Source organism: Venustampulla echinocandica (genome assembly GCF_003357145.1).
Source record: "Venustampulla echinocandica strain BP 5553 chromosome Unknown scaffold_7, whole genome shotgun sequence".
In the NCBI taxonomy this organism is placed as follows: Eukaryota; Fungi; Ascomycota; class Leotiomycetes; order Helotiales; family Pleuroascaceae; genus Venustampulla; species Venustampulla echinocandica.
This window is the reverse complement of record NW_022474212.1, coordinates 1316712-1328399: the sequence shown is the minus strand read 5'-3', so window position 1 is coordinate 1328399 and position 11688 is coordinate 1316712. Positions and strand designations below refer to the sequence as shown.

At 48.3% G+C, this 11688-nt stretch overlaps 5 protein-coding genes across 5 annotated transcripts; 2 read left to right on the top strand and 3 right to left on the bottom strand.

The window, feature by feature from the left end:
- Positions 1–17: 17 nt before the first annotated feature.
- Positions 18–1104, bottom strand: BP5553_08359 (uncharacterized protein; the record flags this gene model as incomplete). Its single annotated transcript, XM_032016982.1, has 2 exons — positions 18–1042; positions 1101–1104. The coding sequence occupies 2 exons, from the start codon at positions 1102–1104 to the stop codon at positions 18–20; spliced, it is 1029 nt and encodes a 342-aa protein (XP_031867273.1).
- A 1749-nt stretch (positions 1105–2853) lies between these two features.
- BP5553_08358 (Ubiquitin fusion degradation protein UFD1) lies at positions 2854–4039 on the bottom strand (the record flags this gene model as incomplete). Its single annotated transcript, XM_032016981.1, has 2 exons — positions 2854–3705; positions 3755–4039. The coding sequence occupies 2 exons, from the start codon at positions 4037–4039 to the stop codon at positions 2854–2856; spliced, it is 1137 nt and encodes a 378-aa protein (XP_031867272.1).
- A 422-nt stretch (positions 4040–4461) lies between these two features.
- BP5553_08357 (Uncharacterized protein) lies at positions 4462–5928 on the top strand (the record flags this gene model as incomplete). The annotated part of the gene is made up of 1 exon (XM_032016980.1): positions 4462–5928. One exon carries the CDS (start codon positions 4462–4464, stop codon positions 5926–5928), a length of 1467 nt encoding a protein of 488 aa, XP_031867271.1.
- Positions 5929–6159: 231 nt separating this feature from the next.
- BP5553_08356 (RuvB-like helicase) lies at positions 6160–7672 on the bottom strand (the record flags this gene model as incomplete). Its single annotated transcript, XM_032016979.1, has 3 exons — positions 6160–7333; positions 7383–7609; positions 7664–7672. The coding sequence occupies 3 exons, from the start codon at positions 7670–7672 to the stop codon at positions 6160–6162; spliced, it is 1410 nt and encodes a 469-aa protein (XP_031867270.1).
- Positions 7673–8962: 1290 nt separating this feature from the next.
- Positions 8963–11056, top strand: BP5553_08355 (uncharacterized protein; the record flags this gene model as incomplete). Its single annotated transcript, XM_032016978.1, has 1 exon — positions 8963–11056. One exon carries the CDS (start codon positions 8963–8965, stop codon positions 11054–11056), a length of 2094 nt encoding a protein of 697 aa, XP_031867269.1.
- Between the last annotated feature and the right edge of the window lie 632 nt (positions 11057–11688).

The window sequence follows — 11688 nt, the reverse complement described above, 5'->3', positions numbered from 1 at the left end:
CATCTCACAGTCCCTCCTCACAAAGTTTCCACCAAACCCGCCTTCTCAACCGCCCCATCATGTTCCTTCTCGGCCAGCACCGTAGCAACTGAATTCACTGCTTCATCAACTAGATAGAATTCGACAGCAATGCCTTTGTTCTCCAATCTCTCTACCAATCGATTCATTGCCCAGAATGCCTTCTCCACTTGCTCGAGGAGTTGGATATTCGAGATGCCGGTAATGAGAGCGACCAGTTCTTTAGAAGACGAAATGATTACCGCCTGGTTGGTGCGGTGGCGTTTGTAGATGGGGTTCCGGTTGTCTCTGAGTTCGTTGTTGCGCAGGGGGATTCGCTGGCGACTTTCATGGCTCAAAACTTCCAACGCGTTGCTCGCACCAATGATTTCAGCGAATAGTATGATCTCATTGGAAGTCGGGACCTTCGGATCTCCTGTCATCTTGACGCTGCCGAAGGGAGGCGGGCCTCCATCCATGTCATTGCCAATGTTAGGTCCCCCGAACCACATAGCCCAGGTTCCCTTAGCATGATCATTTGTGCCACCACTAAATTTCCCACCAACACCAGCAACCCACACAACCATGGAGTGTTCGTTCATCTGGCACGATCGTCTCTGGCTGTTGAGTGCGTGGGTCACAAACATGGCGCCAGACTTCTCTGTGCTGTAGAGACGGCGCAGCCAATCCAGTTTCTCATCGCCTTGGTATGGCAAGTGTCGGGTCGGAGCGACATTGGGCTGTTGGTCTCTACCCTGTGGCAGGCCTGAACGTTGAATATTAGGCGCCAATCCGGGATATCCACCAAATGCTGATCCTGATTGTTGACCAGCGGGTTGCGACAGCAGCGATGAGATGGCATCCTCCAGAATTTCATTTGGTGAGCGGGAGGAAGACGGATTAGCAGCGGGCTTGGGGTGCGACGCGTTTTTCATGTTGATAAATTGCTTGCTAATGTCTCTATAGAATTCCGCTGAAGGGCGTTGGGCGCCGGGCTGCTGGTCTGAAGAATCACCGTCGTTGGCGATCTTGTTGTTGTCTTGACCTAAAGCTTTTGTGAGACTTGCGAAACTGACGAGAGAATTAGAATCCTAAAGGCTTACCCATGGTGAATGACTTAGCTAGCTAACGCTCTCACCGCCAATATTGGAGACGTAAGAAAGGTGAAGCGGCGAAGAACGCGGAAGCGGATGCTGGTTCAGTGTGGCAAGAACGTGGTAGAGACACAGTAAAGCGTCAATTGATATAGACTCGTTGGGGGTATGCTTGCTTGATGTAGCTTGGCTCTGGTCGAAGGTCAGAGAAGGGGATATCCGATCTCCAAAGTGCAAGGCCTACCCACGAGACAAGGTCCACGGCTGCGAGCTTGAGCTTCGAACGTATACGAAGACCGCAAGGGCGGGTATCCAGAAGGAACAGGGAGACAGGCAGCAAATGAGTTTGCAGCTCAAAGAGCAGCAACAAGGTGATAGGAACGTTAATGTTGTCAACGATTGAGGTTTGGAGGTCGTTACCATGGAGAGAGAGAGAGAGAGAGAAAAGCGTCAACAAAGTAAACGGAAGGCCATAGAAGTTTGAGTCAAGCGTCAGGGCGGGGGGTACTCTGGCGACCTAGACAAAACCGACCAGTTGTGCAAGAGACGTGACTGTATAGCACGTATGTATTACCAATACAGTCGAGTTACGCAGCATCGGCGACATAGGTAGTGTGACAACAAGAAAGATAGCTAAGTAGGCGGAAAGAAAAGTCCAACAGTCCAAGGTAGCTTCTCTGGCAAAGGGGTATTGTGGTGGGCTGATGGTGGTATAGGAATAGGGCTCCGAGCAAGTCTGTGTATATATATGCTGCGTGTAGTGATTATTTTGATGTAAATTTCGTAGTGATATTTAAATTGAATAGGTAGAAACAAGAGTCTAAACTTAATATAAGCTAGTACCTAGGCTGTCTAAAGGACAATAACAAGCTTTGAAACAACTTTGTAACTCGCTGTCCTGTCTGGACAGAGAGATGGTTCTCTGAGTAAGAAAGATCACTCCCTAAAATCACTCATCACTACCACAATATTATCCTTTTCTGTCATACATATAGCTTCTTGCACATATCGTGGTGGCACTTGCCACGGCTTCTGGAAAATGCACTACACACCAGCCATGTTTATACGTTATAGATTGGGGCACTGAATGGTCACTAAACTGTTCAATTGCCGCTGTAGGGCTTTCTCCTTGAAGCTTTGGGCCATCTCACCATGACACAGCAATTTTGGATATCCCGACAGTAGATGAATGTTAAGAACTACTATGGTTTTAATATGAAATAAGGAGTCACCTTGGACAACAGTAAGTCACGGGCCGGAATATCCTAGGCTCCGGGCACGTCTCGCTGCTTTTACAAGTTGTTAAGGAGATCACATCATGGGAATATTCAGGGGCGTGAATGCTACTCTGGTGCTGTGCATAGTATACTGCATAACAAAAGAGTTGAATCATCCTGAAGACGAACCACTTGGGCATTTAGGGGAAAGGAACGGGCAAACAGACAACCACGCAATAGCACACCAATTGTCCCCAAACTGTAGGAACTGGGCGCTTGCCATAATAAGCAAGTAAAGCATCTTGGCCTCAATAATAGCACGCAGGAACAGTAATGGGATTCCACACTGTCGTTTCAAATAGACGACCAACGACCAGACCTTGCCTTATAAAACCTGATGCTCATATAGCGCATCTATGATAACAACGTGTGCATTAAATTCCCAGCGCCCTAATGCCTACCCCTCAACGCCTAGATAATAATTCTATGAACGCCCTGAAACCACCCCCAATGCCCAACTCAACCATGATGATGCAAATCACTACCTAAATCTTCTTTCCATCAAGGCGTCGGCCGGTACTTCCGGCAGTCTCAGGCTTCTTATCTGACTCAGCAGGTTTCTCTACGTCTCCCTTCCGCTTCACGCCCCCCCTAAGGGTCTGTCCCTGTCCCATAAAATGAGGTTGTTTGGCATCGGCATTCTCCTTGTCCTTATCTGCTTGGGTCTTCACAGGCGTAACTTCATAACCAAAGAACAGTTTATTGGGGGGTAATCTCAACGGTTGGGGGCCGTTTGTTCTCCTGAGCGGCAAAGCAGCAGCATTGGTCGAAGTGCCGGCGACAGGTGTAGATGCTTTAGGCGTGGGTGTTTTAGCACCTTTCTTAGCATTGAGTTTATGCCCGCCTGATATGAAGTTGGAGGATACAGCTTTAGCACCTGCGGCGGCGGAGTTGGAAGATGGAGCAATGGCATCGTAGTTGATAGCTTGAGCCATGGTACCTTGGCTGTGTAACATTCCACCGGCTGGTAAACCTGCTACACTTCTTGGAGTGCTTGTGCCACTACCCTTGTTGGACGTCGGCTCTTTGTATCCTATTGGTGGAGCGAAGTCGACAGATACATCCGTCTCTAGCATACTAACACCCATCTTATCACTTGTAGGTTTAACTTCAATGACTGCAATATCGTACACTGTGTCGTTATAGCTGAAGCTGAATATGTCGCCTTTCGTAAGGGTTGCGAAATCGCGGAAGGCCTTCTCAAGAACAGCCTTGGGATCAGAGATGTCGAGGAAATTGGTATTTTGGGGTTGCAGTTTAACAAAAGCGGCCGACGGAAGATCTGTCGATTTGATCTGGACAATATCTCCGGTTTCTAGTTCTAGCGTCCTCATCATCTACTATATGTTAGTAGGATCCTTCTACATAGCTACGAAGGTTTGTTACCCAGTGTGGCAAATACACCTTCCCCTCCTCTGCGACAAACTCCAAGACACCCGCGTGAGATAGCTTCTTTTCCTCGCCGTTATAGAGCTCGAACAGCATAGGATATGTGATGTGTAGTCTGGTTAACTTCTCGAGGGCGGAGGGCGGCAAGATGATTTTCCCGCCATAGTTCAGATGCTCCCGCTCTGGGCCAGGAAGCATAATAGTCGGATAGCAGCGATAATATTCGTCGAAACGCTTCATGGCTCCTCGTCCGCCACGCTGGAGCATGCCATACATGCCCATAGGGTCATCATTGCCTTCGAAGTAACCGGGGTTGAACTGTCGAGCTGTCAGTTTCACCACAAGAAAAAATCAGGGTCGAGTAGGATCTGACCATCTTCGCAAAACTTTGTATAACACGGTAGCAGGATGACTCCTAGTAAGTTACCACGGATGTTACCTTGAGGCGATGTTTGTTGGCGACAACGGAAGTACAACGGAGTTCGAGGTCGAAGCTCAAAAGGCAGTCGACGAATGACGTCTCTCTTGTGCCTGTATCAACCATCAGCAAAGGTAGCACATTCCAATCTTAACTCCGACAACCACCGAATGTTTCAACCTCCTACCTACGGAGTAAATCTACATCTCAATTATCTGGACCAATTTACTATATTCTTCTGATTGTCGCCATCCAATCCTTATACTTGTGCAATAGCACATACAAAATGAGTTCCAGATTCTCAGCCGCGCGCCCTAAGCGTGCTGGCGAGACATACGCCCGCACTCACCACGCAGAATCAGAAGCTGGCCCATCCTCCAAAAAGCCAAGATTCGACATCCGCAATCCCTCCGCCCTCGCCCCCGATGCCCCAGAAGAAGATGCAGTCCTCGATGCGGATGTTATTGGAGGTGGCGGGGCAGGCACTAAGCGTGGCGCTGTGAACCTTGACGGCTATGACAGCGATTCCGAGAATGAAGGGTTTGATGCCCGAGCAGAGGAACGAGCAAAAGGAAAGAAAGGCAAGGGGGAGGTGAGCCTTGCGGAAGCGTTAGATGGATATACGAAAGATGGACAAAGTCGTGGTGCGGATAAGGGGAAGTCGCAGATGGAAGAAGATGCAGATATGTTTGCTGAACTGGACGAGGATTTCGCCGATGGAGATGAGGATGAAGTGATACCTGGGAAAGGGAAGAAGGACAAGACTGTCAAATTCCTGGAGGTGGATGAAATCGAGGGCCAGGTGGAAAATAGCAAGAGTGGCGGCCATGTGTCGGGGAATTTCGCTCTGGATCCAAAAGGCAAACTATCTACACATGCGATGGATGATCAGGAGAGCAGCGATGATGAGGAAGATATGATATTGGCCGCCCAAGAAGAAGATATCGACGAAGAAGTTGGTGCTGGCGGACGAAAAAGAAACGCCCCAAAGGTGGATGCGTTTAACATGAGGGCCGAGCAAGAAGAAGGGCGTTTTGATGAAGCCGGGAATTTCGTCAGGAAAGCAGGTGATCCAGATGCCAAGCATGATTCATGGCTTGAGGGTGTTAGTAAGAAAGATATGAAGAAGGCTGCAGAAGCCCATGAAAAGCGGGAAGCAGAACGGAGGCAAAAGAGACTTGACGATGATGCTCTCCTCCTGCCTGATATTCTCCGTACGCTTATACTCCAACTTGAAAAAGGAGAAACCGTCCTTGAAGCACTGGCGCGCCTAGGCAAAAGCCAACCGAAAACGAAGAAAATCCCTAAATGGAAATTGAAGAAGCAGAAGCAGCATGGTGATGATGCCATGGATGTTGATGCGGAGAAGCCTGCCGCAGATTCCGAGCAGGGTAAAATTAAAGATGCTATTAACTCGATTACCGCGGCTGCTGATCAGCTGTTTACGAGAGGGCAAACGGATATCTACGAACAGGAGCGAGAAATGCTCATTCGGCAGTACCGGAAGGAGGCTGGCGAGGACTGGGTTGAACCGCCTGCCGCTGATATTGTCGAGGACGCCATAGATGGCACGAGGCCTACTAAAATGTGGGAATACAGATGGACAGATGGGCGGGACGGCGACGCGAAGCAGGGTCCGTATGATGGGGCTACAATGATGGCATGGCAGAATGCGGGATATTTTGGGGAAGGAGTTGAATTTAAGAAAGTGGACGATGAGGGTGGGTGGAGTAGAGTTGTCGATTTTGTATGAATAAGTATACGAATGGAAAAGATACCCAAAGGGAAAAGGATATGTATGGTATTAAGGCGATTGGCGTTTAGATAGATGATGGATCTTCCAATTTTGCTACATTAAGACCTCCATTTGCCGGCCGTCTCTTGCGCCCAAACACTTTTTCTATTCGTACATACCTACCTGAGAATTGTCCGCCACCAACGCAAGAGAGAGCTTGCACCGAACGCCGAACTGAAACCCAAACTCTTAAAGTTCCATAGCATCCCCATGACCAGTTGTAACAGACAAATTAACGTCGCCAGCATCACCAATCAGTCTCTTCTCGAATTCAGAGACGAATTTTACGCTCCTGGCTGAATCATAGAACAGCTGGAAGCTCCTCTGAATGTCTTCTACAGAGACCTGCTTCGCTCTTCTCTTGGCGCTAATGAGTTGTGAGGTGGTGATCAGATTTCCTGCATAACGGAGACCAGTCTCTAGGCCGATCTTGGTCAATAATGCCAACGCATCTGGCGTGATGTCAACCTCTTCTTCTTGGGCACGGATGGAGAGGATTTGTTGGATTTCTTCCTTGGAATAGGCATGCGTGCTAACAATTAACACTCGATCAAGGAAGTCCAGTGGTAGGCCGTGGGGGCTTCGGTAGTTGGTCCCTCGGATTCTGGAGTTGCCCCTATTACTGGCCATGATGACAATTGGGGCTAATTCGTCCTCCAGGGCGCGGTTAATGTATGAGAAGCATTCGATATCCAACATGTGTATTTCATCAATGAAAAGCACACCAGGAACTATCTCGGCTTTGCCTTCCTCTTTCCATTCAGCGACTTTGGTGTTTATTTGATCTCGGACCTCGCTCCTAATCTCTCCCGTATCCCCGGAGAATAGAGCTAGGAAGCCTTGTGTCCTTGAGTTGATGACGTCAATTTCGTGAAGGCTAACGGTATGCACGACCTCCTTGCGCTTTTGCAAATCGCCATCTGGACATTGTAGGAATTTGGTGTCTACTCCCATGGCGTCGTAATCCCGCGATTTAGCATATGACCTTCCAAGCTTAGTGATCTTTCCCGATGATTTGTCGATTGAGATAATATCGCCCGCCATAACACGCTCCTTCGTCATCGCATCGATCATCTTGCTTCCCATATCGTATACTGATTCCATATCTGTTGTCTTAATCGTAAGCTTGCCTTGTTTCGTACCACCGGTGACGCTTCTGTCGGTTTGTATCTCGACCACCTCGCCCTCGATCATCTCACTCTCCTCCTTGATCCGTACGCCGATCGACTTCCGAAAGGCTTGTTCGAGAGCCTCCGTCTTTGACATTTCTAGCGAAAAGATTTCGGATGACGCCAGCATTGTAAACGGCACATCAGATCCTAGTGATTGCGCCATACCCATCGCAATCGCCGTCTTCCCAGTGCTAGATTTCCGTTAGGATCAGCTTGACTAGATAGCTTATGTGGACATACCTCGGAGGGCCAGCAATTAACACTGCCCGCCCAGCAATCTTCCCCTCTTTGACCATTTGTAATATGATTGCGGCAGCCTTGCGCGCCTTTTCCTGCCCAACCAAGCCCTGGGAAGCAGTCCGCGGTTCAAGGGAATCCGGATCAACCCCAATCCCTCGAATGTGTGAATGTGCCGCGATCAGGTTGAGCCCCCGGAGCTCCTTGCTCTCGGAGACGGTTTGAATTGCCTAGAGACGCGTTAGGAAGGGCGGTCTATAAGATGTATATTGAATTGAACTTACGGCCGCCATTTAGTGGAAATGGTCAGATACTGGGGCTCTTTTAGGTGATCGTAGTGAGACGCGAAGGTTGACGTTGGTGCTGGCGCAAACATCCGCTTGCTTGACAAAGAATATACGCGTGCGAATACCAGCACAGGGATGTGTCTTTAGTAAGTTGCCAATAGCGCAAAGATTTACGCGCTAGAGCCCGAATAGGACTAGTCTTTTATCACGTGATATTCCTTGAAGCTCCTATATAAACGCTTTTTTATATCCGCCACCTAGAATCCAATATTGACATCAATTTATCCGGTTCCGACTCAACCTGCAAAAACCCCCAAACCACAGTCCAAACCCAGTTGTCCCATTACGACCCAAGAGACAATTGCGGCAGATTTGAAGGCCCGAGGCTAGCTACTACTGTGCCACACCTTCCCTGTGTTCTGCAAAAGCTCATCGGTGTCGCCCGTAAGCTGCAGTTCACGAGACTTCGCGTTCTGAAACATCGCGCTCAGTGGAAAGCGCGTCGCTGTGGCTTTGCCGCCGCCAAACTCCCAATCTTCATCAAACACCCGCCTCTCTCTACCTGGCTTTTGAGCAGCAGTCATTCTTCCACTTGTGTTCACTTGTAGTTTCAATCCCCTGATGATGACCGCGCCACATTTAAGCGCGAGGTGAAGTGAAACATCTTGGCGGATAGGTAAGCAAACGTTTCATAAGTTATCGCGATGGGTTTTTTCCATCATAGCGCAATCAACGTGCAGGTCCGCCTGCTCACGTAGCGCCCCACCTAATACCTGGTCTACCCATGAAGTAGGCAAAGTCAGCAGTTGACCCTTTATTACCAAGTTATCTTGGCTCTTTGCTTCTACGTAATTATACATTGTTTTCGGCTCGTTCACTTTTGACGTGCTTACATAAATTCATCGTCAGGTCTCACCGTAGTCAAAGTTAAACTAACTTACATATTTCACCCGCAGAAGTGGTTCATTAATCCAACTACATCCTAGGCGTTAGCTGACGGACCTAATTCTACAAAGATGCCCGACACATATAGGCCCCGCTATGCGAGCGCGTCTAAGCATCGCACCACCCATTCTTCGTCAATGAGTCCTTCCACTCGTGATAGCGATGTCAGTGGAGAAGATTCAAGGTCGCGAGGAGCTGTCGGCCCAGTCAAAGGTAAATATTTAATACAATCTCCCTCCTCAATACCCAATTCTACTCTATTACTTTACATTCATCAGCTACCTCTAGCAACGTTCGATGCAAGCCTTTTGTTGCCAATGGATTTAACATATAATAATAGGGCGGGGCAACATGTCGAACCCACATTCCTCACCAATTCAACAAGATTCACGAAAGGAGTCAACGGACCCAACGTCACAGTTCAAGCCAGCAACCAGTCAAGAATCAATCTCCTCCGCTCCGAGCCAAGCAGCAATTAGTAGTATAGCGCTCGCGTTTGCTGAAGTTTTTCCGCCACTCTTCAATGTCGCCACTGATGCTCTCGTTCTAAAGTCCCAGAAAATTATAGCGCAGAAAGAGTTTAAGAAGAAGCGTGAAGATTATATTAAGAGCCAGCCTAACCATGGCAAGTTCCCGTCGACTGAGGAATCTCAACGAAGAGCAAGAGACCACGCAGAGAAAATTTGCAAGTTGTTAGATGAAGACATAAAAGCTAAAGATGAGTCTTTAAAAGAGACATCGACGTTAGCATTGTCTAAAGCCTTGCCGAAGATCATACCTAAACTCCTAGAAGCTGTGGCGACAATGGGAAATAGCAAAACGTCGGACAAACGCTACGAAGACCTCGAAAAACGGTCGCTAAAATTGGAGCAACAGCTAGACGAACAGCGTGACCGCTTTGCTGAGCTAAAGACTATTAATTACAAACTCCAAGCTCAATATTCCGAGTTGCAACGCAAGCAAAGGGAAGACGTGGCGGATCTACAGCGCAAGCAAAGGGAAAGCGATGCTGAGCTCTATACGTCGAAGAGCAACAGTGCAAAAATTAACGAAGACATCCGCCACATACAACTACGCAAGTCCAAAGATGAAAAAACAGCCCAAGAACTTAGGCGGGATATTGATTCTCTTGCTAAATCTCAATCCGAGGTGTCTCGCCTTCAGAGTGCCATACCAGTAGACCTACAGCAGAAGCTACTCAATATCGACAAGCTTTCTGCCCGGATTGACAGATTTGAGGATCTTCAGCATGGGCTTGAAAGTAAAGTCGAGAAGATTGACACAAGCCTTGTCACAATCAACATCTGCATCACTGGCATATTAGAGGACCAAAAGAAATTCTGTGATTTCTATGAGAAGTTTTCTGGCGCCGCGCATCAGACTCCCGACAACTCGGAGGTTATTAAAGCTATGCAGTCCCAAATAACCACTCTCGACCAGAAGATGGAGAATTCTACGACACTCGAAAGCAGGATAGCAGCTTACCAACAAGATGTAAACACGAAGTTGATGGCGATAAGCGCAACCGACACCTCGGGAGGCCTTCGAAACGACATAACAGAATTTAAGGACCAATTGGCCAAATTAGAAAACCAATTAGCTTTATCGGGAGGCCGAAACGCATCACCGCCTATAGCACGAGCCCAAGTGGGCGAATTTATACCCGATAGCCCTACACCTCAACTCAACGATCTAAAAGATCAACTTGAAGATCTCAAAGCCGGCCAAGAGGCCATGGGGGACACCTGGGCGGAAGCGGTAGATCAATTACGCGATTCCCTTGCCCTTCGAGTTGGCACGCTCGAGAATACCTTCGCAACGTTTTCCCGTGTGCAGGACGGAAAGTGCGTAGATTTAACAAACCACTGCAAGGCAAATTCCTTAGCTGTTACAAACCTAGAGAGTCGGTACAGCGCTATCAATACAATGGACATGTTCATGGCAATGGGCGATCAATTTGGGAAGGAGAAATTCCCGCACCTTGAACCGCTTCAAGCTACTGTCCACAGTATGGGCCCCCGGATTGCCGACCTGGAGAACGTAGTGAGGAATCGCTGGATTCTGCCACCTATCGTGGAGGAGAGGATCCGTGTTGTCGAAAGAGAGCATCAGCGTCTCGCTGAGCTAGTTCAGAACGTCGGGCCAAACGCAAACGACCCCCGGGAGGCCTCATTAGCCAACGACTTGGGCAGGATCCAGAAAGAAGTGTCTCAACTGAACCAAGTGTGCGCCAATAGGCTAGAAACTTGCACGGAGTCTTTTGGCGAGGCACTTGCGGACATACGCAAAGAAATTAAAACCTTGCAAGGTGGTGTCAACCAGGGTCCTAGAAAGCGGAAATTGCCAAATGGCCATGGTACCTCTGCCAGCCCTTCATTATCAGTGCCCAATAGCCCTGGAAGTGGCTCGGCGTTGGAAAATGACCGAAAGAAGCAGAGAACTTGAAAGGGAACCTGCTGCGCTGATGATTTTTCGGTTGCCATTTGCCACAACTTTAAACGTTCTGTCGACCTTTTACTAATACGACGAGCTGGATCACTGCCGCAGCTCTCTACCTTCTTGCCTCTGAATCACACCCATTACCAAACACCTCTCAGAATCACAAGGCTACATCGTACCGATTCAACTTCCACCAAGCATTGACAAGCCAACGTTCATTCACTACTAAAGGCGGCTAGTTCTGTACAACAAACTCGGGGCCGTCACCGAGATCAACCACCTAAGCACCCTCTTTGTTTCATACTCTATTTCAGCAAGCGTTCTCTATTTTCAGCTCACTTTTTGCTTTTATTGCTGATCCTTCGATACCCTGATACTTGGAAAATGCCCCTCCCTGAGCTCCAGTATCCTTGCATAATTTGGGCGTTGCTGGGTGGTGCTACTAAATGGATGGTTAGCCGGCTGGCGTATTCTTTTGCCAATAATACATTTAGTACTTCGACGTTAATATGGGGAGATCGTGCAAGCGCGTGTCTTATGTCGATATGACTGTTGTAATTGTTTATAGGAGTATTACAGTGTGTATTAGCTTTTATTGTATGTTGCGCTCGTGCTATGCATGCACTTTATATGATAGC